Source organism: Vombatus ursinus, unplaced genomic scaffold (assembly GCF_900497805.2).
Source record: "Vombatus ursinus unplaced genomic scaffold, bare-nosed wombat genome assembly UNPS02007284.1, whole genome shotgun sequence".
Classification (NCBI taxonomy): domain Eukaryota; kingdom Metazoa; phylum Chordata; class Mammalia; order Diprotodontia; family Vombatidae; genus Vombatus; species Vombatus ursinus.
Window position 1 is genome coordinate 26,250,331 of NW_020947062.1, and position 27,451 is coordinate 26,277,781.

General features: G+C 38.9%; 2 protein-coding genes and 1 pseudogene across 2 annotated transcripts in view; 1 reads left to right on the forward strand and 2 right to left on the reverse strand.

Annotated features, from left to right (window-relative positions):
* Window positions 1-27,451, reverse strand: part of BRF1 (BRF1 RNA polymerase III transcription initiation factor subunit) — a 168,554-nt gene that overhangs the window by 88,238 nt on the left and 52,865 nt on the right. Inside the window, exons 4-5 of the mRNA XM_027848972.1 lie at window positions 27,087-27,118; window positions 11,995-12,067 (exon numbers count right to left, since the gene is read on the reverse strand). Of these exons, the coding sequence (XP_027704773.1) occupies window positions 11,995-12,067; window positions 27,087-27,118 (105 nt within the window). The remainder of the gene's footprint in view (window positions 1-11,994; window positions 12,068-27,086; window positions 27,119-27,451) is intronic.
* BTBD6 (BTB domain containing 6) lies at window positions 5,473-9,352 on the forward strand. Its single transcript, XM_027848973.1, has 5 exons — window positions 5,473-5,630; window positions 5,779-6,079; window positions 6,428-6,518; window positions 6,747-6,865; window positions 7,229-9,352. Exons 2-5 carry the CDS (start codon window positions 5,865-5,867, stop codon window positions 8,259-8,261), a joined length of 1,458 nt encoding a protein of 485 aa, XP_027704774.1. The 5' UTR covers window positions 5,473-5,630; window positions 5,779-5,864; the 3' UTR covers window positions 8,262-9,352.
* Window positions 16,532-18,038, reverse strand: LOC114033502 (annotated as a pseudogene).

The window sequence follows — 27,451 nt, forward strand, 5'->3', positions numbered from 1 at the left end:
CTTAAGGTTAAGTCACCCAAGTATTCTCAGAAGTGATATTTGAATTCAGGTGTTCAGACTCTAGAGAGAGTGCTTTTCCCCCACTGTCATCACTTGGATTTCTTCTTTTGAAAACTTTCTTTTCATACCCTTTAACTATTTATCTACTGGGGAATGTTTCTTATTATTATACATTTACATCAACTGTATATCAGACATCAGAGAAATCTGCTACAAAGGCACCTCACCACACTTCATCCATAGCCCCATTTCACACCCTTAACTCTTTCATTAAGGAAGTATTCTCTGTCCCCAGGTTCCACAAGAACCACCTCCCTTCACTTTCCTGATACACAAGAAAATGGTCCAGTTGCCTTTTGGAAAGAGTTTTTAAAATTTTAACAGGACACCCAAAACTTTAGCAGAATTAGCAGAACGGTACAAAGAGAATTTTCTCCAGCTGAACTCTAACTTGCTGATACTGAAAACTGTGGAAGCTTAGGAATGATCAAGAAATCCTAATTCCTAAGTCTAGCTTAGGCATGATCAGGAGAAATCATCTTCTTATGGGTATTGATATTTCTAAGGGAAGAAAGTAATTATAATGAAGTAATTTCTTCCACTACCATGGGCACCACCTTTCCTTTTTTCCCTTCTCTCTCCTATCTCTTTGCTTCATCTTCTTGTTCCTCTTTGATCTCCCTTCTCCTCTACCTATATATTAGGGCACCCATAGATACTAGTCAGTCCTAATCATGGCTCCTAGACTGGATTAAACTTTCTTTGTAAAATCAGAAGGCTTAATGTTTAAAGGAAATATACAGAATCACAGAAGTGAATCTTCCAAGGTCATAAAACTAGTAAGTAGCATACCTAGAAATCAAGGCCAGGCCACCAGACTCCCAGACCTTGTGATCTAAAGTAACTAGAGGCAGCCAAGCAAATTCCATCCAGAGATAAAAGGCATTTGTAGGGAGGAGAGACAACACCTAAAAAACAAAACAAAACAAAACAAACAACCTCCCCCTCCCCCAGTTCTAGAAAAAAGAATTTCTAATAAAAACTACCTAGTTCTAAGAGAAATTCTCTAACAAACTGGTTAATCCTATGGAGAGTTTAATGGAAGGACATGAATATAGCATAGGATAAGAAGGCATGAATGGTTACTGGGTATCTTCTAGTTACTGAGGTTTTCTGCCATCAGATGTGTTTAAGGCCCTACAGTGAAAGCTAAAAGAAGGGATAGAATACAGTCATCATTGTAACAAATATTTCTTGGTGACTAATAGATTTCTTTTACCTTTCTTTTAAATCAATAGTTTAACGGAAATAACAGAAGATAAGAAATCTGGAGTGCTGAATATATACAAATTTAACACCTGTGAACATCTTGAAGTAATGCAAGATATTATTAATGACAACAGTTACAAAACTTAGTTACAAAGCTCTTAAAAATACAAAGTTCCAAGAAACTATCAAAGCAACTCAACTACTGTATAAACTTTAGATATTTTTAAGTCTGAGTTTACTTCCATAATTTAGGTCTTAACAGTTTGTTCTGTACATGTTTTATATCTGCAACCTTAAATTCTTCTGGATTCAAAATACTAGTCATTTAATTTGGATTCTTCATAGGATGATAAATTTAGAGGTAGGAAGGTCTTTAGAAGCCATAAAGTCAAATATCCTCATTTTACAGATAAGGTTCCAAGCAAGTTGGCCCAATGCACACTGCTATTACGTGTCAGTCTATAAGCATTTATGAAGTACCTACTATGTGCCAAGCACTGTGGTAAGGGGCTAGGGATACAAACAAAGGCAAAAGATAGACCCTACTCTCAAAAAGCTCACAGTTTAATGGGGGAGACAAATATGCAACTGAACTGAAAATTAATTCATGAAATTATAAAATTCTGAAATGGGGGCAGACATACCTGGTTCTTTGGGTACTTGCTGGAAAAGACCACAATTGGCAGCAGGAAATAGAGCAGCTACCACACTTTAATAAGGCACAGAGACAAGCAGTGGGAAGGGGATACAAAGGCAGTCAGTGGTGTTGGGACAGGGAATAGAATGGTTTAGAGAGGCAGTTGGGAAAGAAAATGAGGAGGGGGAGAGGCAGATACTAGGCAGCATGGAGATAGAAGAATGCTGGGAATGGGGGGAGGTGGTATGCAGAAGTTTGAGGTCTCATTTTTATAGAGTTTTTTGGGAGGGAAACATCAACCTCAATCTGTCCTACCTCATGTTTAGTTCATTAACATATCCAAATAATCTCAAAGTTATGGGTAAAACTTCAAAATTATTAGCACCTTTTTGATGTTCTGCTTGTCTGGACCTGAGAAAATCTGGATTTTTCTCTTAAATTTTTATATCAAAGGCCCGACAAGCAGCACTTATATGGTTTCTCCTGATTCAGCATGTTACTAGAATATGAATTTCAGTTAATACATGATAAAATTTGTAAATTATGCCCCTTTTATTTTTGGGATGGTATGTCGGTGACTTTCAGGTTCCTTTTTGGGATCTTATTTCCTGGTAAAACTTATTTACTGATTATAAGTGGAAGGGGTGATCAAGGGATCAGAACAAGATAGAACTTTAGCACAGCAAATAACTATGTACAAACAAGATACATAGAGGATAAATTGGAGATAATAAAGGGAAGGCACTAGCATTAAGGGGGAATCAGGAAAGGCTTCCTGTAGATGGGATTTTAGCTGGGATTTGAAGTAATCCAGGGAAGGCAGGAGTCAGAGATGAGGAGGGAACATAATCCAGGCATGGGAAACATGTCTGAAAAAGTATCGGCATTCAGGTCTTCTTGATTCAACTTGATTCCAAGCCCCCATTAAACTGTGAACTTTTTGAGAGTAGGGTCTATCTTTTGCCTTTGTTTGTATCCCTAACCCCTTACCACAGTGCTTGGCACATAGTAGGTACTTCATAAATGCTTATAGACTGATATGTGCACTGGGCCAACTTGCTTGGAACCTTATCTGTAAAATGAGGATATTTGACTTTATGGCTTCTAAAGACCTTCCCACCTCTAAATTTATCATCCTATGAAGAATCCAAATTAAATGACTAGTATTTTGAATCCAGAAGAATTTAAGGTTGCAGATATAAAACATGTACAGAGCAAACTGTTAAGACCTAAATTATGGAAGTAAACTCAGACTTGGGCCTCCTAGCTTCCTCACTACAATATAACTCCTCTTGGATTCCTATGCAATAGAATTTTATTATTCATTTCACATTCAAAATAAAGGAGTCGGACAGTTAGAAAATAAGGTACTCCTTGCTAATTTTTAAAAATTGTTTTCATTGTTTAACTGTGGGAAGATCCCACTACAAACATAAAACATGGGAGTTAAACCCTGGCAATTTTATTTCTTGTGAAAGGGAGTCAGGTTTTCTAAAGTGTGTATTTTTAATTTCTCAATACATGTTTTTCAAGAACTCAGTTTTTAACCCTTTACATCTTTCCTCCCCATTAATGGCCCCAAAGAACAATCTCAAAGAAGCGAAACTACCAGAAATATCTTTCTCTGTGGTCATGGCACTTCAATTCAAAGCTGAAGGAAAAGAAAATATAATCAGAGGTAAAAGGTGAAGCTAGAAAAAGGCAAAACAGTTGGGAGGAGTCTTGGTCCACAAATACCAACAGGATTTCTGTCAGGATTAGAGACTGAAATTCAAATGCTGAACCAAAGTTCCTCCCAGAGAGACAAAGATTTCTACTGCAACCCACTCCTAGGAGTGCCTGATCCTTCACTTAAATTTGCTCTAACAGGGACAACTCCTATTCCTGTAGGAGCACTAGCACTGCCAGGCCTTATAAATACACAAAATATTGAAATCCTGATATTAGGGGTTTGGTACTGTATTCTTTTTATCACCAGGAAAACACACTTCCCATCAAGAATAGAAAAGAGAAGCATGATATACACCAGCAAGGAACATAAGAGCTCTTGCGGGTGGGCTGCAGTCTTCCGTGCATGCTCAGATGAACTCCTCAGCAAAGTTAGAAGAGGTGGGGGTGGGGGGAGGGCCACTTCAGCTTTCCTCCCTACCGGAGACTGGGCCCAAAAGCCACAATCGCCATCAAAGTTCCTTTTTTTTTCTTTTCTTCCGGAAGCCTCAATCTGGGGCAGCTTTTCGGGGTGCCAGATCCCCGGCTGTGATTTAGGAGGCCGCGCAGGGCCCGAGGCGGCTGTCCGCGCGGGCAGCAGGCAGGGAAGGAGCGCCCCCGCTCGGCCCAGCAGGCGGGCGGGCCCAGGCCAGCAGAGGGGCCAGGCTGGGCCGGGCAGGGAAGCGCAGCAGCCCCAAGCCCCTCCCCTCCCAGCTCCGTAATCATGGCTTCTGACTCCACCAGGGAGCTTTCTGTGCAAACTTTCCCAGCCTGCGAAGGAAGGAGAGAAGGCTAAGAGCCCAGGTATGACCCCACGTCCTCCTGGGGCAGGGAAAGGGCACCGGGCGGGAGATCTTACAGCCTGAAGTCCCAGACACGGAGTAATAAAAAAGCGGAGGGTGTGTGTTGGGGGGGGCCACAGGGAGCGCCACCGCCCTTAGCCCCCTGCACTCCCGAGGGCTGAGCTCCCCTGCTCTGCCCATGCCCAAGGTGCAACCATTCCTTCCTTTGCCCCTGAGCTGTGTCAGCTTCCACAGCCGAGGTGGCCTGGGGAGGGCTTGAAGAGGGGTTCAAAGAGAACAGACGCATCGCCCACAGGCCCTTTGGCCTCTAGGGCCTCTGGCCTCTCCAATCAATCTCCCTTCCTAAAATAGGAGCCCCACGGTGGCATCCCACCTCCGTGGGGACCCCCTCTTCCCCAAGGAGCAGTGGGGAGTGGGGAATGGGCGACAAGCGGGGAGAATGACATATTGTCTGGGTTGGGCAAGGGAGAAGGAAAATGGGGGGAGCCTGGGCCCATCAGCTCCTTCCATTGGAGATGCTACTGCTGACGTGTACCAAGGCTGGCGATTATTAGGGCGGCTCAAGAGGAGGAGAAAGGAAGGAGGGAGGGAAGAGAACTGGGAGGAAGGGAGGGAAGAGGAGGAAAAAGGGCGGGGGAGGGGGAAGGTGCCAGAACTGGACTTCGTCAGCGCCTACTGAATGACAAATAGCTCTACCTCCAGCCCCCCCAGCACCCTCTACGAAGTTGCCGGGACAAATAAGTGCTGAAGTGACCCTAATGGCCGAAGGCAAAAAACGCGCTCTGTGGCCCTCCTAGCTCCGGTTCTGGACAGCCCCGCCCTGCGCCCGGCTACCAACTCTGCCCACGGAATCTACAGCTATGCCGGAGGGTGCGCGCCAACAGGGGATGCGCAGCAGTTTTCACAGCCCAGGAATTTCGAGCCTGGAAACTAAACGGGGATTAATCTGTGCTTGGCCCTTTTTGATTTGAGGCCAATTTGCAGCTCTCCCCCAGGGTCTCGGTGTTTGGGTCCAAAAAACCCACCAAAAACTGATCCCTGGAACTGAGTCTAGTGCTTAGCTGAGGGGCAGGCAAGGTGCCTGCCTTCTCAGCTACGAAGGGCTCTGGATTTGTACAGCTGCTGCTACTGGACTATTTGCAATCATCCCTGGAGGGCTCCACTTCTTTGGGCACCCTGCCCCAGGCCTGAAGCTTGGCCCTACACAAACAGAGGTGAGCACTGGTCATCAGCTCTTCTGCCCGAGGTTATTTTGTTCTATAGAGGCCCTCCCAGTAGCAAGCTCTCATTCATGCTTCTGGCCCCAAGTTACTTCAGTGTCAGAATCATGCAGTATTTTACTTTCTTTTTTCTTCCTTCCAGTAACCTTGAAGGAGTCCAAAAAGAATGTGATAGCTAATGGCAAGGTGCCAGTATGCTATGAGGTAGGGCCCTTGTCCCTGCAGAAGATGGCTGCAGAACTTTACTCTACCAGTGCTAATACCAACATCACAAACAGTAATTCCACTACCACTGCCACCACAGTCACTGCAGCTAGTACCAAGAATAGCTCCCTTCAACTTCATCAAACAGCCCAATCACCACCACCAGCACAAGTGCAAAATCTTAACAACAACTTCGAGAGTACCAACTGGCAGTCATTCTACCCCACTCTCCGAGAGAGGTAAGAAGCCAGATCAGATGTATTTAGACTCTGGCAGACCTTACTCCTCACTGGGAAATTATTTTACTAGAGGGGATTGTCTAAAACTGGGGGAGAAGCTGTGTCACTGAGCAGTGGTTTGATGTCCATAGCAGCTTCACCACAATCTCTGGTGGTTTCATTTGCAAAAAAATGAGAATGGGATGAAGATGTTCTCTGGCTTCTTCCTTTAACTAATTTGAAGGTCTAGCATCTGCTTCTGTCCAGGTTCATGTATCATCCAGTGAGAAGGTTGAGAAAAATCACACTGTATGCTAAATGTTTGTTAAGCTGCAGACCTAAGCATTTTTTTTTCTCTGCAATTTCCAGGAATGCAATGATGTTCAATAATGAACTCATGGCTGATGTACACTTTATCATTGGCCCTCTGGAAGCATCAAAGCGAGTTCCTGCTCATAAGGTTTGTAGAACTGTTTTCCTCCATGTGAACCACTAGAGAAAACCTGGAACCTTTTAGAATGTAATTTCATATAATGTGAAATTGCTTCCATACATCTTAATTACCCTGAGCCACCAAAGCCAAATTTGCTTAGATGGAGGTATTCACAGTTCTCTGTAGTCTTTAGTGACTAGTGATTTTAATTAGATTGAACACAGCTGTTTACCGACAAGATGTTTTTCTTCACAGTATGTGCTGGCAGTTGGCAGCTCTGTCTTCTATGCCATGTTTTATGGTGATCTTGCAGAAGTCAAATCTGAAATCCATATACCTGATGTGGAGCCTGCAGCTTTTCTCATCCTGTTAAAGTAAGTCTTGCCTTGAAATTACAAAATGGTTACAGGGACTTAGGCTGCATCATCATCAATTAAAGTATACTGAGTGCTCATTAGAGGAAAGGCAGTACACTAAGGACTTATGAAATCAATACTGTTTGTAAAACTGCAGGGTAAATCCACTATGGATAACAATTGACCTGGTAAATTGCTAATCTCCCAAATTCTAAAAGGTTAACTTTTTCTAGTGAATGTATACTCTGCTATTTAAAATAGCATGTAAAATAGCATAGCATTTAAATAATATAGCTTATTTAAATGTAGCATTTAAAAGAGTATATAAAACCTTCCCCACCCCCTGCCAGTGCCTTCTTAAATCTGTTTTACTCTGACTAGGTACATGTATAGTGATGAAATTGACCTGGAAGCTGACACTGTGCTTGCAACTCTCTACGCTGCCAAGAAGTATATTGTTCCAGCTTTAGCAAAAGCTTGTGTCCATTTTCTAGAGACTAGTTTAGAGGCGAAAAATGCTTGTGTTTTGCTGTCCCAAAGCAGACTTTTTGAGGAACCAGAACTGACCCAGCGTTGCTGGGAAGTGATCGATGCTCAAGCAGAGATGGCATTAAGGTCAGAGGGCTTTTGTGAAATAGATCAACAAACATTAGAGATTATCCTGAGCAGGGAATCACTAAACACTAAGGAGGTAGTTATCTTTGAAGCTGTTCTGAACTGGGCAGAAGCTGAATGCAAAAGAGAAGGTTTGCCAATTACACCAAGAAATAAGAGGAAAGTATTGGGAAGAGTTTTATTTTTAGTACGAATTCCAACTATGACACTGGAGGAGTTCGCCAATGGTGCTGCTCAATCAGATATTCTAACCCTGGAAGAAACACGCAGCATATTCCTGTGGTACACAGCTACCAAGAAACCACAGTTGGAGTTTCCACTGACAAAAAGGAAAGGCCTTGCCCCTCAGAGATGCCACCGATTTCAATCATCTGCATATCGGAGCAACCAGTGGAGGTACCGTGGACGATGTGACAGCATCCAGTTTGCAGTAGACAAAAGGGTATTTATTGCAGGACTCGGATTATACGGATCAAGCTGTGGGAAAGCTGAGTACAGTGTAAAAATTGAACTTAAACGGCTAAATGCTGTTCTTGCTCATAATCTGACAAAGTTCCTCTCAGATGGATCCAGCAATACATTTTCAGTCTGGTTTGAACATCCAGTTCAAATTGAACAAGACACATTCTACAATGTTAGTGCCATCTTGGATGGTAATGAACTTAGTTACTTTGGACAGGAGGGAATGACTGAAGTTCAGTGTGGCAAAGTGACATTTCAATTCCAGTGCTCCTCAGACAGTACCAATGGCACTGGGGTCCAAGGAGGACAGATTCCAGAGCTTATTTTCTATGCGTGAAACAGTTTATGAGGATTGTATTCCAATACTGCTATGCACATGAAAGGGATTTGTTCAAAACCAGAAAATTCTACAGCTGTTTCATGTTCAGCTATTACATTACTCTTAAAATAGCAGCCTCTCAGACTAAGTGAAAGAATGCTCTTGGATTTAATCCTATTTTATTTATTCTATATGTAGACAACTAACTTGCAGATTATGGCTGACTTTGAAAAAATGTTCTGAAATAGAGCTGTTTACGAACCTGTGAAATATAAAACATTTTTTCTTTACCCTAAAAATCTGTACATTCATTCATTTTTTTTATTCCTTTGTGGTTCATGTCCTACTAGTTTCAAAGCATATAAATCAACAAATTCAAATAAGCCACTGAAATTAAGTGGCCCTTGGGGTCTCTTCCAGCTCTCTATCAAAAAAAGATACAAGATACAAGATCCTGCCCAACCATCAGATTTTCATTTCTAATATGAAAGATGCTGCTTTGATTTTCCAAAGTTGTCTGGGTTGCTTTGACTTAAAGGGATGTAGAAGAAGATGACAGACTTTTATTACATTCACAATCTCAGGTTCATTTGCTGATATCCCTGAGCTTTCTTCTAAAGAAGAATCAATCATCTTTAGAAGAATTAATGTATCAAACAAAATTCAGTGGTACCCATTTGAAGAGTAACATATTCTAATTTAACCACAATAAACCATCCAGTCAGTATCTAACAGTAAATAATATTAAGAAATGGTTGTGGAAAAGTATGCTTGTTCTATGTCAACTTCAAAAGGCAAAAGATGTTCCCCAAATTCCCTCATTGAGATAACAGGGTTCTATGGCCACTGATGTAAAAATACCTTATTTATAATAATATAATTTAGAACATGAACATGAACTAAATTCTCCAAGAGCTTAGTTTTTTATACAGTATAGTACTCTAGAGCTATGGAAAAAGTAATATTTTAAATAATATAATTTAATAACAAAATCTTATATTTGTTTTGAAAATCTGTCACTTAAAATTATAAGGAACAAGCTTAGTCCAAAGAAGAGACATAATCTTCTTTGCAAAGATGAAGCCCAAAGATGTGGAACATTCCAAATATTGTCAGATGTTTCCAATGTATCGTTCAGGAATGTCTTCTGGGAGGGGGAAGATACAAATTACATAAAAACAAAAGATTTCAATTAAAATGTATTTTTAAAAAGAAATTTATTTTATATAATAAAATTTAGTGGCTTGGGATACCAAACCTGATGGTAGAGAAAGAAACAGGGAATGGACCTATACTTTCATTAGTATAGTAAAGTGCCAAGTCAGTATTATACCTCCATTTATTAATACAAGTTAGCGCCTTTTCTGCAACTTATAATTTTAAAGACTTTAGAGCAGAGGTGTCAAACACACATGGACTACAAGGAGTCTGGACAGAACCAGATTAAAATGGAATTGGGAAATATTTAACAAGATAAATTTAAAAATACAACAAAACATGGATAATGTAAATATATATAGGGTTTAATGGCCTCCATTTCTATTTGAGTTTGACATCACTGGCTTAGTGTAGTGGGATGTTACATGACTTGCCCAAGATCACACAGCCCATATATGTCTGAGGCAGAACTTGAACAAAGCTCTTGGCTTCTAGGCCAGCTCTGTATCTACTTCAGCATGTTGCCTCAATGATGGTACATTGCCAAATTTCAAATACAAGTGAAAAACTGATAAAACCATCCTCATGAACCAAAAGAATGGAGAAAAATCCCAGGTGTCATTTTTTAAAGATGTTAAGTCAACAACAATTTATAAGGGCCTACTATGTGCTTTATAATGTACTAAGTACTGAGAATAAAAACACATGAAGTGGCTATAAAATGAACAGAAATTTATAACCAGTTAAAAGGAAAAGTAATTCTACTTTTAATATAGAAAATCTATTTCTATATAATGTCCAGTCTTCTGTGCCTGCTTAAAAAGGTGGGTCCTAAATGCAGCTAAAAATTGTTTCTAGTATCCTTTTCACCACTAATCTTGTTGCTTCTGTCACAGAAAATTTGAAATTAAATAATTATAACAATGATAGAGTAGATAGCTGGCAATATGAGTCCAATAGTTAAAATGTTTTGATAAGTGATACTGAGAGTTTGTTAAGCATATATTAATATTAAATTAAAATTTGGTTTCCAAAGTTCTCAATCTGTTACCTTTCATGCTATTTTGTATTGTGAAGCAGTTAATTCGTTTTGGAAAGACAATGTCATGGTCCCCTGGTGCACACTGCCTGACTTAGAAATCTCTAACAGGAAAGGACTGTAGAGGACATGAGTCCAGAGACATCAGATTGCTTTAACAGATGCTTTTATCAGTATCCCTGGTCCCTCCTGGGCTCTGGGCTGACGGATGGCCTAGAGGGCTCATGAAATTTGACCACAGATGTCTCAGTTACTTGAATATACCCATGCCACAGCTTTTCTGGGGTCTTGCTGAAACCTACCTCTGTAATACTGATGCCCTCAGTTCTGTCTTCTGGTTATTATTCCTTCCCCTCATTCCCATTCCTCCCAGTCATACCTCAGTCTTACTACTCTTTCCATCCCTCTACAAGCTCCTACATACCACTATTTCAGAAAAAGTACATGCAAAGTATCATCAGAAGTTATTGACTAGGTAGAAGGCACTATGGTACAGGGAAAGTATTAGATTTGGAATCTGAGAATCTGGGTTCAAATACCAGCTCTGCCACCTATATAACTTTATATAAGTGACTTTATCCCTCTGGGTCTGGTCTGTAAAATGAAGGGGTTGTATTAGATGATTTCCAAGATGCCTTCTAGTCTAAAATCTTTGCAGATTAGCAAATTTTATCTTTCTATATAGGTCAGGACTGAAAATCAAAATGTGAGCAATTCATTTGCTTGTTTTGCACTAAGCATTAGGCAACTAATCATAAATAACCTTCTAAAAAGAGTTCTTATTTCTGTGACATAAGACTCCTGATCTCTTTCCTTAGTAACCAGACATACGGTGATCCTTATCTAGGTAAAATGATAGCTCTGACTACAACATTAAGTTGGTGTTAATAACTGAGTGCCTGATCTAGGTTTTGCCCAATAAAGGCCTAAGCAATGGATGTAATTTATGAACAGTTATCTCAAAGACAATGTTGGCATAAAAATTAAAGGGCACATTTAGTTCTCAAATGAAGAGTGAGGTAAAACTACCTCCAGTTTCTTTCCTTCCCAATGGCTAAGTGATATAGACCTTTGACATAAAAAGATTCTAGAAGAAACACACACACATGACTGATTAAAAGTAGTGATTAAAAGTAGCAATATTCATCTGAAAAAATACATGAGTTGGGTTTGAATGGGAAAGGACTCCACAACCTTCTATTCGAGATAGTAACCACAGAAAATTTTATATAGCACAAGAGTCTCTAAGATATGCATCTTCCCCACATATTGCCTATTGCCTTCAAAGGGAATGATCATCTCCCAAAACCCATATCTGAGCTAGTAGCCTTGAACAATACTCGTTTCTTTACCCAAAGTAGGTCTTAATTATAATGGGCTTTTTATAGTTTTACAAAATTTCCTTACCTGGGAAATCTCTGGATTTTCAAGTGCTCCTTCCCTACCCCTTCTATTTCTTCAAAGACCATGGCACTTTATTCTCTGGCTTCAAAAAATACCAGTACTCTTTCAGAAAACAAGCACTGTCCAAATACTCAGACAACAAAAACATACCTATTGCTGGAGCATTGATGCAGAGTTCTCTGGCCAAAAGAAGAAATGTTTTCCCCAGCACATAAACATTCACCTATTAAAACAAACCCAAAACTTGGAGTTTATATTTTTAATGTTAATATTTTTAAAAGATATTCCACTGTAAAACAGAAACAAAAACTATAACTCTGATAACAACAATAAAATCTTTTATTTTAAAGAATGTATGTATATATATATATATAGCTTGTAAAGTACTTTGACACAACTTCTCTTGATTTTCACCAGTTCCAGCCTATTTTTCCAACCTTATTTCATTCTCATCCCCAAATGCATTCATATTCCAACTACATCAGACTACTAGCTATCCTTTACCAACATGCACTTCTATTTGCCTCCATGAACCCATGTAGATACTTGAAATGTTCCTCAGCATCTAGTGATGCTTCTTTCTCAAAGACCTGTGATAGCTGCCACCTCCAGAAAGTTGTTCCTAATCCCCTGAGCTGAAAGTGTTCTTGCCTTCCTTGCATTTTCTTAGAGGACTTACCAGGCTTTTTTCTTTGCCCATGTCACATTTTATCTTGTATAATATTTATTTTTTATACATGTTATATCTCCTTATTATACTCTTAAGTGTCAGCTGAAAACCTGATCTCCTCTCTTTTTCCCTGCTCCTCTTTTCACAGTACAATATGTCTTCTACCACTGTCTTCTTCATGCCTGCCTCAGATGAAGAGGTGGCCCTTCTTGCCAAGGCAAACCCTTCTATGTGCACAAGTGATCCCATTCTATACCATGGATTGCCTCTCTATCATCCTGATTCTCACTTATATTCAGTCTCTGTCTACTGGTTCCTTCCCTACTGCCTACAAACATGCCCATATTTCTCCCATCAAAAAACTCCCACTTGAGTGATGCATCCCCATTATCATCCCATATCTAACTTGCCTTTTGTGGGCTAAAGGCCTTGAGAAGGCTATCAATAGTAGGTGCCTTCACTTCCTTGACTCTCACTCTCTTCTTAACTCTCTGCAATTAGGTTTGTAGAGACAAACAGCTTTGAAAGATTTAGGAACTCTAATGACCATAATGACCAAACGTGATTCTAGAAAACCAACAAAGAAATCATTCATTCATGTAGATATATATGTATAAAAGAGAAAGGAGAGATACATACATTTATATATGTGTATGTATATTTGTGTTTATATACATACACACTTTTTTTTTTCTTTAAGACATGGCCAATGTGGAAATTTGTTTTGCTTGACTAACAAGGATTTTATTTTTCTTTTATTCTCAATTGAGGTGCAGGGGAATGGCACGCAGAGAGGGTAGATCTTTGCTGACTAGAAAGAATTAAAAATTAAGAAAAATGTATAAATGATCTTTTAATTTCCAAATCTAATGGCCTTTTCAATCCTCATCCTCCTTGACCTTTTGGTAGCCTTTAATGCTGGTGATCACTCTTTGATTCTCCTTTCTAGATTTTTAGGACACTGCCCTCTCCTCCTACCTACTCTTGTCTCCTACCATTTCTTCTCAGTCTCCTTTGCTGGATCTTTATTCATGTCATACCCACTTTCCATGGTGTCCCATAGGGCTCTGTCCAGGGCCTTCTTCTCTTTTCCCTCTATACTATTTCACTTGATCTCATCAGCTCCTAGAGATTCAATTACTAGCTCTATACTGATGATTCTCAAAACTACTTATATAGATTAAAACCTCTCTACCAACCTCTAGTCTCTGTCTTTCAGACATCTCAACCTGAAGGTCCTGTAGATGCTTTGAACTCAATTTGTCCAAAACTGAACTCATTCTCTTTCCCCCAAAACCTTTTCTTCTTTCAGACTTCCTTGTTAATTGAGGGTAGCACCAGTTATCCCAGTTATCCAGGCTCACAACCTAGATGTCATCTTTGAATCCTCACTCTCACTCTGTATCCAATCTGTTGCCAAAGACTGTCCATTTAACTTTTGTAACATCACTTGCATACATTCCCTTTTTTCTCTTTTAACACTGTAACCACTTTGTTGCAGGCCCTCATCACCTCATGCCTGGACTATTGAGATAGCTGCTGGTTGGGCTCCCTGCCTTAAGTCTTTCCCCATTCCAATCCATTCTTTGTTCAGCTGTTAAAATGTCTGGCAATAAACCCACTAATCAATAAACTCCAGTTTCTCCATATCATTTCTAGGATCAAATATAAAATCTTCTGTTGGTATTAAAAGCCCTTCACATTATAGACACCCCCCGTTCCTCATTTCTGTCTGCTATTTATACCTTACTTTTCCAATTATATACTCTGTGATCCAGTGCCACTAGCCTCTTTGATATTCCTTAAACAACACATTCCTAATTCTGGGCATTTTCACTGGCTTTTACCCAACCATGGAATTCTCTCTATCCTCATCTCTGCCTGGCTTCCTTTGTAACTTCTATAGGAAGCTTTCCCCAATCACTTAATTCCAGGGCTTTCCCTCTGTTGATTATTTCCAATTTATCCTGTACATAGCTTGTTTGTATACGGTTGTTTGCATGTTGTCTCCCCCATTAGATTGTGAGGTCCCTAAGAGCAAGGGTTGTCTTTTTTTGCTTCCCCTGTGCTTAGCACAGTGCTTGGCACAGTGGGAACTTAATGTTTGCTGACTTACTCTAAGTTCCTTAAGGAAAAGAAACTATATTGTTTTTAAACTTTGCATCTCCACTTTTAGGTACTGTATTTTATACCTAGTGCAGATTTAATGTTTTCAATTTGCTGGCTTGAAAAAATGAGGGCAGCTTGGTGGCACAGTGGATAGAGCACTGGCCCTAAAGTCAGGAGGACCTGAGTTCAAATCCGGCCTCAGACCAAACACTTGACACTTACTGGCTGTGTGACCCTGGGCAAGTCACTTAACCCCAATTGCCTTTAAAAATTTTTTTTTTTAAAAATGTATTTCCTTTTTGCAGATGAGGAGAATTAAGCTCAGAAGAATCACGTAAACTGAACAGGTTTATCAGGCTACTAACTATTAGGGTTGGAACTAAGGGTTTTAGTGGACTCCAAGGACAAAGCTCTTCCTATCACACCACAGTCTGTTCAATAATCAAGCTTGCTTGAAAGGGAAATTATACCTGAAGGATACGAAGAAAAAAAAGTACATGTCACATCATCAACTGTTATCTAGTCACCATACAACATAAGTATTAATGTACAGGTCACCAGCTATACACAGAAATTTGCCCATTTATAGAAACTGGAAATAACTAAAAAATATGTCCCTTTGTTTCTTTTCCCAATGCTACTGCTTCTACGTCAATACTATATGACTTCTCATCTGGACTATCTGCAATAGCTTTCTTCAAACTAGTATTCTTACTTCTCCATCCTCATCCTTCCTAGATACAAGCCATGAGGTTCAACCTTCTAAAACCCAGAGGAGATCATGTTTCACATCTCCTCTTCCCTACACCTACTCAAACAGTTTCAGTACATCACAGAATTTCTTTATTTGAGTTCATTTGATCCTATCTACACCTGAATAGGAATCCCCTCTACATTCTGAAAATATGGTTAAGCCTAAATCCAGTGTTCTAGTACACCAACTGCATATAACTGTGATGAGCTCCAGGTTACCCATTTACAAAAAAGGCTCACATTCTTACCCACTGGTCACCCTTAACACTAAAAATGCCTTCATCTTAAACATCTTCTTTTCTCAATACTTCCTTTTGTACTCATACTAACTGGTTCCCTCCAGAAGACAATACATCCCTAGCCACTGTCATTCAGTAATGAGTATACTTCTTCCCATGCTACTAACACTGTAGGTCAGGAAGAAGAGAAAATATACTTCTTATTCCTCACTGGCCTCTTCCAGACCCTTCCTTTGTCACTGTCACTCAAAAATCTCCCTTCTCTTTTGAGGTTCACTCAATATGCCTATATCACCCTATCCTGATCTAATCAATCAAACAGCAAGCATCCATTAAGCATTTACTGTGTGCCAGGCACTGTGCTACACAATGGGAATGCAAAGGTCATTTTCACTTTTTCAAGATGTTCAGTAACTATCTCAACTATCTCAACCCTTGCACATATATTCTACGATAGAGAACAAAGTCTTCAGCCCCCCCCTTTTTGTGGGGGTGGTGGTTACATAACAATTATTTTTAAAGTCTTGCCTTTTGCAAACTCTTTAATTAACTATTACCACTACAATATAGTGATGAACACAGAGAATTATGAAAAGACATACAAACTGATGTAAAGTGAAACAGGCAGAATCATGAAGATACACAACAACAATGTAAATGGAAAGAACGACAGTAACAACAAAACAATTGAAAGTGAATGCTTCAATGTTTTTTTAGTTTTGTGAAAAATTCTTTCATACAGTATTATGAGGGTAGAAATACATAGAAAATACATGATGTAAAAACCAAAGACATCAATAAAATTTTATTTTTAAAAATACCAATAAATAGACTTTGAAGTATATCTAGTTTAGAAAAAAGGCACCCAAAACCAGTATGTATTCTTCAAAAATATATAATTTTATTTATTTAGCTTCTAATTTGAGACTATTAAGGGATATAGCATCACCTAGATCCTCTATCCAATGGCCTTAGTAGGAAAATTGCTCCAGAACTTGACTGAATCATACTTGTTTCCATGAGCCTGAGTAACCTTTCTCTAGATCACTCTGGTTCTATTGGATCTGCCACTATGAGTCACTGTGATGTTTTTTGTTTTGTATTTATTGGTTTATCTCTTGCCTAAACAGAATTCAGTTTCATCCCAGACATAGACCCCTTCAATTTCCAGAAAAGTTGTGTGTTCTCTCTGGTTTTATAGGCCTTGCTTGTATCCAACAAAAACAGTCTTAGACCACAGTCTTCCAGACACTTTGCTATTCTAGAAGTCCTGTCTCCATCAAGAATCCAAGGCTCCTACATGGTAGAAAGAGCAACTCCTCAGGTTTATATTTAAAGGCTTTTTGAGTCTGGTTCCATTTTACCTTTCCCCTTCATATCCCACATTCCAGATGAACTGTCCTAGTTGCTATTTCTCTAAGTTAGCATTTCATCTCCTGTCTCTATTAGTGCAGGGGCTAGGGCTATCCTCCATGCTTTCTCCCTCCTCACTTCTAACTCCTAGAATCCTTAGCTTCCTTCATGGTTTAACTCATTTGCCTCCTCCTCCATCAGGACTTTCTTGATTTCCTCTAGTTATTAGTGCTCTCTCTCTGCAAATCAACTTATATTTATATATTTTAATATCCCATCATCCTGAATTCTAGAAGTGTCATTCATGAGTGCTACTTCTCTCTCATATACTATTGAATGAAGCTGGAGAAAACCATGAAACCATGCTGACTGGGTCCACTACAAATTTATTACATAATCTTAATTGTACCCTAACTGCAGCAAGGGGATCCTTTTATATCTAACAGATTCATTATCCTACTCATCATTATGTCTTTCTTTAAAAAAAAAAGTTTTTTAAAGTCTTTTGTTTTTTATATCCTCAAAGTTTTCCCTCCCAAAAGTATCACCCCCTTTCCCAGAAAGCCATCCCATCCATGTCTTAAAACCTTCTTATTCCTCTTCAAATCTCATAGCTCCCCCTACCCCACATCCTTTCCAGCTAAGAATCTTGCCTTGTATATTACTAAAACATGAATAAATAAATAAATAAAAATTAAAAAATGAAACCATTCCCAGAGGGCTCTCTCTTGTCCCCTCTTCCTCAGTTCATATCATTCAGATATCTTCCTCTACTACAAGAAGAGTTTGAGCTTCTTGCCAAGGCCTAGTCCACATGCACCCTTGACCCCATCTACTCCTATCTTTTCCATCATATTACCTCCACTGATTTTTTTCCTGATGCCTACAAATGCACTCATCCTTAAAACCCTTCATAACTTAGTCACTCCCTACTTTTTCAGTCTTCTTATACCTTATTCTATATCCACATACTCTTTAATACAGTGATACTGGCCTACTTGCTGTTTTTCACATACAATACTCCATTTCCTGACTCTGGAAATTCTCATGGCTGTCCCCCTCACCTGCATGCCCAGAATTCTCTCCTGCCTCATCACCTTCTAGCTTCTCTGACTTTTTTTCTACTTCCAGTTAAAATCCTATCTACTGCAAGAAGACTTTCCCAAACTCCCTTAACGCTAGTGTCTTCTCTCAAAATTACTTCCAATTTTTCCTGACTTTATTTTGTTTGTACATAGTTGTTGGCATAGTTGTCTCCCCCATTAGAATGTAAATTTCTTGAAAGTGGGGATTATGTTGTTGTTAAGGGTTTTTTCCTCCTTTGTATCTCCACTGCTTAGCACAGTGCTTGCCACATGGTAAGAATACTTAATAAATGCTTCTTAACTTGACTTTATTAACTAATTCCTTTGATTTCTGAATCACTGAACGGCTTTTAGAGGCAATGCAGCTGGATTTGGAGTTGGGAAGATAAAGACTCAAACCCTGACTCTCTAGTTATAACCCCTCTAAACAGCAGTCTCAATAATAGTTATACCTAACCCTGAGGGTTATCTTGAGAATCAAAATAGAATATGAAACCACTTGCAAGCCTGAAAGTTACTGTTTGCCACTGCCACTTCCAGTGTCTCCCTCTACCACCATCACTCAGTAATATTCCTCCTTTAAGCTATCCAAATTTAACAACAAATTTAGAGACTAGTGGCCATTATCTACTAACCAACATTCACCCTTCTTTCTCAATGAGTTTAGTACCGAGTTCACAGTCTATCCCTTTATCTATTTTAATCCTACTCCTTTACTTCACCACAGCTATGCACAAAGACAATGATGTCTTTGACCTTGCCAACACCCACAAATATTATACTTCCTTGTTTATGACCTCCAAAATCCCTCTAAATGATAATAATCTTTTCGAACTCAATCTTTCTTTGTGCCTTATAACCCTGAGCCCTGCTTTGTGCTCACTTTGATCTCTAATTCCTCCATCTCTCAGCCTAAATTCTCTTCCCTTCTCAATCTTGACCCCTCAGCAAACCAATTCAACTCTATAGTATCCTCTGCGGGCAGTTGGTTGATGCACTGGATAGAGTGTTAGGCCAGGAATCAGGAAGACTCATCTTTCTGAGTTCAAATCTCACCTCAGACACTTACTAACTATGTGACCCTGGGCAAGTCAGTTAACCCTGTTTGCTTCAAATTTCCTCATCTGTAAAATGACCTGGAGAAGGAAATGGCAAACTGCTCCAGTATCTCTACCAAGAAAACCCCAAATGGAGTCACATAGAGTCAGACAACAACAGAAGTATCCTTTCTGCTTTGTTCTTCAATCCCTTGTAACCTTGTCATATTGACCATCATATTTTGACAAACCTCAAATCTGGATTACTGACACCTACCTCCCTCACTCCTATTCAAGTCCTGCTGAACAGAGCAAAAGGAAGTATAGAACTGTGATGACTAGATTCACTACAAATTTATGGTACCTAATCTCAACTGGGTCATCACAAATGTAAGGCATTCTCCTCTTTCCACATACCACAGCAAGTGTTCCGGATTTCTTCTTTCAAAGCTCTTTAAATATATTAAAAACCTTCATTTTAGATTGTCTAATGATTTTAAGAAATATTTCTCTGGTCTAAAAACCCCTTTCCCACAATTCTCTGTTTGAAAAGATATTTCTTAGGGAAATGGTTTAAGGGTAGTAATAGTAACAAAATTCAGAGGAAACAGTACCTCTAGATGGGGCTCTGGACACACCTAAGGGTTGTCTTCTCTTTGTCCATCCCTTAAAGCAACTGGTCCAAAGGCTCATCCTTAACAGAAAAAGGATTAAGATATAGAGCAGAGAGAGGAACTCCATTTATTCCTGAAGAGGAAAGGTCCAGGAATGAATGATATGGTTTATTATTTAACTATTCTGATATGTTAACCTCAAACTGGATTTTTATATATTGTGATCTGTTTTTTATTTCAAGATTCATATAACTTGTCTTGGGGAGAGAGAACATGTCAGAAGGCATGTGGAAACTATGTTAATTTAATTTGGGGAAAGACATCTCTCTCCAAACCAGAAATGGCTTAGATATTTATGTTAAATTAAAGAAAATTCTTGTGACAGACTTGTGCATAAAACTTCGAGGATGGTATCAATCTCATGCTTACAGTTAAGGACCTTGCATCATACTTAACCCACCCCCTCAAAAAAAAAATTGAGACTTTGATTAGAGCTCCCTTCTCATCTCATATTGTATCATGACCTCTATACAAGGACTCTAGTACTATACCTAATTTTCATTCTTTCACTATCTAATCCCTTTTTCCTGGCTGCCTACAAAACACACTTGAAATCTCCCTCATCTTAAAAAAATAAAAAATAAAAAACTCTAACTTGATGTTACCTTACCAGCCAATTATCTTCCTATATACTTACTCCCTTCTGAACTAAACTCCTTGAAAAAAGCAAGCAATACTTGGTGCCTCCACTTTCTCTCCTGCAAACTCCCACACTGAAATCTGGTTTCTGACTTCAGCATTCAACTGAAACTGCTCTGGAGTTACCAATGATATCATTTTAAAAAACTGTAATTTTTTTATAATTGGCAAAAATCCATGTCTCTTATTCTCATCCTAAATGCACCCCTCCCCCCACAATGAAAATGGAAGAAAAATAAGCCCTGTTTCAGACCTGTAGAGTTAAGTCTAGAAAATATGGCTGGTCACATCCAAAAATATATCTCATTCTGCACTGAGTCCTACACCTTTCTATCAGAAGGTGGGTAGCATGTTTCATAATTAGTCTCCTAGAATTATGGTTGGTCATTGCACTTATCAGAGTATCTAATTCTTTCAAGTTATCTTTAATATGTTGTTCTCACTATATAAATTGCTCTGGTTCTGTTTCCTTCATTCTGTATCAGTTCAAACAAGTCTTCCCAAGCCTCTCTGAAACTATCCCCTTCATCATTTAATAGTATTGCATTACATTTCCATACTATAACTTGTTCAGGCATTCTCCAATTCATGAGCATCCCCCTCAGATTCTCATTCTTTGCCACCTCAAAAAGAATCACAAATATTTTTGTACATCCTTAGTTAAGAGTTTGTTTTACTTAGGACTAATCTCTCCTTTCGTATACACTACCCTCTTAACTTCCCCATCTCCCTTTCCACTCCTATTTTCTTGTTAAGTGAAACGTATTTATATCTATGTGTATATTATTCTTCCCTCCTTTGACCAGTTCAAATGAAAGTGAGGTTCAAGTGTCAGATGATCCTCCTCCACCCTTCCTTGTTGACTGCAGATGTATACTATACTTGTATATACTTGTATACTTTACAGATACACACACACAGATGTCTACTATATCCCTTGATTACGTAAGAAAATTTTCCCTAACCTTCCTTCTCTGGCCCCCCTCTTCCACAAACCTCTTGTGTATTCTTCTCTTCTTTCTAGTCTTCTCTTGTGAAGATGAACAATACATAACAGAAAATGCCAAGGCCTTCTCTAATTAGGCTCTATGACCACTGATGATGACAGGGTTCAGAGGGGGCATATGTATCATCATCTTCCCATATTATAATATAAGCAGTTTATCTTTTAGTTCTTTATCATTACAAATCTGTGTTTACCTTTTTATGTTTCTCTTAATGCCTTTCTGTGTTTCTCTTACAACTGCAAAGTTTCTACACAGCTCTGGTCTTTTCATCATGTTTGGAAGTCAATTTTCTCCCCTGAAGCATTATACTCAGTTTTTCTAGATAAGTTATTCTTCCCTGTAAGTCTATAATCATTGCCTTCTGGAATATCATATTCCAAGCCCTCTACCTCGTTCAAAGTGATCACTGCTAAATCATGTGTAATCCTGACAGTGGTTCCTCTGTCTTTAATTCTTTCTAGCTTCTTACAGTATTTTATCTTTGAACTGGAGGCACTGGATGTTGGCTATAATGTTCCCATAAGTTTTCATTTGGGAGTTTCTTTCAGGAGGTGACCAATGGAGTCTCTTTCTACTTTGTCATTTGGTTCTAGAGCTCTGGGTAGCTTTCTTTTAAGATTTCTTGAAATATGATGCCTAGGTTCTTTTTGTGGTCAAGACATTTGGGCAGTCCAGTAATTTAAAAATTTTTTTCTCCTTGTTTTCTAGGTCACTTGTTTTGGCTAGGAAAACAGCTTATATTTTCTTCTACTTTTTGCATTCTTTTGACTTTGTCAATATTTTTCTGCTGTATAATGGAGTCATGTCTTTTATTTGGTCCATTGTAATTTTCAAAGACTTTGTTGTATGGGCAATGTTTGTACCTCTTGTGCCAAACTATTAATTCCCTTTCCAATTCTTTCTTTTATAGCTCCTATTTCTTTCCTATTTTTTTTTTCTCAAGAGTTCTCAGCTTACTGATAAAAAGTTTAAACTCTTTTTTAAAGCCAACTCTTCTTGGAAATCTCATTAAAGCTGTGTCCAAGCTTTGTTTTTCTCTGAGGCTTTGCTTGTAGATGTTTTGGAGTCATTCTATTCTTCTGGATTTGTGTCTTTGGTACCCCTATCACCATAATAGCTTTTTCTGGTGGGATTCTTTCTTTTATTTGTTCATTCTTCAAGCCTACTTCCTGACTTTGAACTTGATGTCAAGGCTAGGTTCTACACACTTCTAGAGGGAATGTCTGGGCTGGGCCTGCTGCTGCTTTCTTGGGGTAGTGAGTGTTGTGTTACTCCAGGGACCTCAGGGACAATTCTAGCTGAGAACCTGTAAGTCTTCAGCGACCCCAAAGTGGTCTAATCTAGAGCAAAATGTGATTGTTGTCACTTCGGTCTGACCTTTTCAAGTTCCTGATGTGGGTCTAGGTATGAGGAACATTAGACTTCTGTAGGACTCAGACCCTATCATCCAGATGGAATTTTCCGCTGGAGAACCAACAGACAGAACCAGAGTGACAGAACTGTGGGCTTCTCTTTGCTCTGGGACTCCTTCCCTGCAGGAAGTAAATCCTCTACAAGCTTCAGATTGGGATAAAAGATGAAATTGAAACCTGGCTTTGTTCCTAGGAAGTCTAAGTCATACCACAGCTGCTTTTGCTGAATTTATTCCTTCTCAGGAAGGCCCTGCCCAGAGCCTTCCACCACTCCCTACTACATGTTACACCTGGATTCCCATCCCCTCCTCAATCCACTCTACATCTGTGACCAGGAACTGGGTAGAGACAAAGTGAGCAGCTGGCATCTGTTCTGTCACAGTGAGTCAACATGGGTATCAAAGTGCCCAGTATAGGTCTGGGACATCCTCTTGCCCCAATTCACAGCCACTCCCTGGTCACATATATGCTCCCCATACAATGTGCTCCTGACCAGACCTGCCCCCTGACCTTTGTGTGTTTCCTAATATTAGCCTGTGCTGGAAAAATCATGCACTATGATTTCTTCTTGGATTTCTCCATCAGGATTCAGTCTGATATGTTTTTTTAGGTTTGTTTGTAGCAGTGCTATTGGCTCCCCAAATGATCACTTAATTGTCAAATCTAATGACCTTTTCTCAATTTTGATCCTTCGTGACCTCCCTACAGAATGATACTGCTGATCACTTTCTCCTCTTGATATTTCTCCTCTGTAGGTTTTCTTAACAGTGCTTTCTTTTGGTTCCCTCCTACCTGCCTGACAATTCCTTTTCAATCTCCTTTGTTAGCAATTCATCTATGTCATACCCACCAGCTGTGGTTGTCTCCCAAGGCCCTTTTCTATTTTCACTCTATACTGTCTCACATTGAATCAGATGAATCCCAAATCTATGTATCCAGCCCCAGTCTTGTTCCTCCATGACCAGCTTCCTCTTAGACATTTCAAATTGGATGTCCATAGGCCTCTCAAACACATTTCCAAAACAAGACTCATTATCTTTCCTCACAACCCCTACTATAAAGGGTACCAACATCCTGCCCCATCACCCAGGTTTACAACCTCAGGGTCACCTTTCCACTTCAATACTACCCTAATTCAGGCCTTCATCACCTCTTGCCTGGAGTAGTTGCTAAATGATTTTCTAGTCTCAGGTCTATCACCATTCTATTGAATTCTCCATTGTTGTTGTTTCTCTAAAGGATAAAGCAGATTATGTCACTATCTACCTTCAAAAATATTCACTGACTCCCTATTACATCCACGATAAAATATAAAGTTCTTTGTTGGCATTTAAAGCTTTTTACAATTTAGTTTCTTCCTATTTTTCTAGACTTCTTATATTTTACTCTCCTCTACACACTATGTAATCCAGCCATACTGGCATACTTGCTATTTCCAAAACACAACACTCTATTTCGACTTCTCACACCTTTGCACCGGCTAATCCCTATGCCTGGAATGCTCTACTTCTTAGAATCTCTGGCTTCCTGCAAAATACAGCTAATGAAACAATTTCTATAACAGGCCTTTTCCAGTCCCTCCCACTGCTGGTGCCTTTCCTTCCAAGGTTACCTATGCTCCATCCCTTCTCTGCCTCTATCATATGATAGCTTGTAATATGTGTATACACACACACACACACACACACACACACACACACACACACACATTTTTTTGCCTTTCTTTGCATCTCTAGACTTAGCACAGTTCCTGGCACAAAGTGAGCTCTTAATAAATGTCTGCTGATTGACTAATCCTACAAATATTATAATCTAATAAAAGTACACAAAGATATTTTTGGAGAAAAACTAACAGCATAGTTGTCTAAGCAACGAGCAAGATACTCTGCACTTTTTAGAGATAATCCATGTGAACCTAGTGAGTACAGCTATATTTCCTATTTTTACCACTCCAAAACTGCATATAAAATTCAGATTTTAAGGGCCAAACAATTTAGAATTATTTCACATTTATTGGAAAATTACTTGAGTTAAAATGAAGTGGCTTTGGTCATGAGCTGCTTTAATTCAGCAGAGAATCTTAGAGCAATGTAAAATATGTGATGCCAAGACTCATTAGATTATCAACACCAGGAGACTATTTTTAGCTTGACCAAACTCTATTTCATCAGTAGCTTTCTGAGAGATTCCATTCACACAACAAATGGAAGGACCTAAATAACCTGTACCATCTGATTGATATAACATAAAACAATTATTGTTACTAGGTGCAAGCATGTTAATGTTCTCCAAACTGTGTGATTATATATCCACTACTATTCATCATTTTATAATAAGCTTCAATAGAAGAGGGAAGGGAAGGAGAGAAAAGAAAAAGCATTTATATAGTGCCTACTATATGCTAGACACAGTGCTAAGCACTTTCTAAATATTATCCATTAGTACTTTGTACTTTGAAAGCACTTATTTTATGTACTTGATTAGTATGTAGTACTTAGTATTTTGAAAGTAATTTTCTCCAGGACAATAATAATAGCACTTTAAAGTTTGCCAAGCTCTTCACAAAAACTATCTCACTTGATCCTCATAGCAACCCTGTGAGGTACAAGCTATTATTATCCCCATTTTACAGATGATACTGAGGCTGAAAGTAGATTTGCCCAGGGTTACACATACAGCAACTAAGATTTGAACTCGGGTCTTCCTGACTCCAAGTTCAGCCCTTTATCCAATATAACATCTAGCTGCCTGTAGATAAATGCAAATGTACATATTAATTCACATTTTGTTCTTGTTTAAAGAGAACATCCCTAATTTAAAACAAAAGCTTATTGAGGTTTCTCACTTTTTTTGTTTCCAAAGGATGACGGGTCTGACTGACACTTTGCTGAATACAGTTACATTATGACAAATCATGCTGAACTAGCTGTTTCTTCAAAATTCCACATTTCTGTTAGGACATCACCATTTTCTCAGTTACCCAAGTTCATAATATCCAAGTATTCCTTGACTCTTCCTTATGTCTCACTCCTTACATTTAACTGGTTGCCAAGTCTTGTCACTGCTGCCTCCACAACCTCTCTGTCTTCCCTCTTCTTCTCTCCAAAGTAACTAATTTCCTACCTCAGGCCCTCATCACCATTTGCCTAAAGTATTAAAACATCTTTCTAAACTGGCAGCCTCCCCTGTTGCCAATCAATCTGCTCTACAATTTAGCCTCTACAAAGCTGCCAAAATAATCTTCCAACAATTAGATCTGATCATAGCATTCCCCAACCCAAAAATCTTCAGTTACTCCATAGTGCTTCTAGAATAAATTAACTTCTCAGCCTGGCTTTCAGAGTCATCCTTAATCTCATACCCACCAACCATTCCACACTTATTCAACAAGTGTACAGTAAGTGTTTACTATCTGTCAAGCACTAAACTAAGTGCTGGGGATACAAAATTAAAAAAAAAAAGTGCCACCAATCAAGCAGCATACATTCTAGTGGGAGATACAATATGTAAATAACTAAGTAAGCTACAATGACAATAGATGGAAGGTAATCTGCAGGAGAAATTATTAGTAGCTGAGGGAGGTGGGGGGAACCAGAAAAGGCCTCCCAAAAGTGTGCTTTGAGCTTGAAGTAAGCCAGGTAAACTAAGAGGCAAAAGAGACAGAGTAGAGCATTCCAGGGAATGAGGCCATGTGGTACAAAGGCATGGATGGAGGCTACTATAGATGAACTCTAGAATATATGGATCTTCAAGAACTTTTAATTCCAGGCAAGAGTCAACATGCTATTCCTCAAGCTCAACATGCCACCTTCATGTTTTTGTACCGATTATTTCCCATCCTTGGAATATATTCCCTTTTCTCAGAAACAACAGCTTCTTTCAAAGCTCAGCTCTGGTGTCATTTCCAATTAAAAACCTTTCCTGATTCTCCATAGATCTTAGTACTCTTACTTTCCTGAAATTATTTTATATTCACTCAAAGTTTATTTAATTTTTGTGCTTGTATCCCCAGCTCTTTACAGAGTACTTTAGGTTAACAGATGCTTAATGATTATAAAATTGAATTGAAGGAGAAAAGTTCTTCATTTGCTTAAAAATTGAAATTTTAAAGATCTTCCAATTTATCCAAATTGATCTTTCCCTGCCAGTAGAAAGAGAAAAGGAGGCACACCCTCTACTAAATGGCATGCAATGCATTAGCAGTGCTTGTCTGCATTCACAATCTAGTAAGGGGGAAAGAGGGTTAAAAAAAAAAAGCCCTTACCTGTAGAAGGTCACTGAGGTCAAGTAACATATCTGTGGGAAAAGTTAAGGAAATACACTTTTCGATTGAAGAACTAAGAAAGCAGGATATACAATGTCCATAATGTACAGGCAAAAAAGCAGTAAGACAATTGGTTCCACAAGACTGGTAACAGAACTTTTTTATTACCCTCTTCTTAATAAATGAGGTACATTACAGATGGCAGATGCTACCTATGTGGTCTGACACAATTAATATGTTTGTATAACTGCTTGTCCTTGTTTAAAAAAGGGGGCAGGAAGGCTAAGATTAGGAAGTTCAAATGATCTTTAAAAATAAAGCTTTGATATTTTTTTAAACAAGATTAGCCAGAGGCAACATTAAAT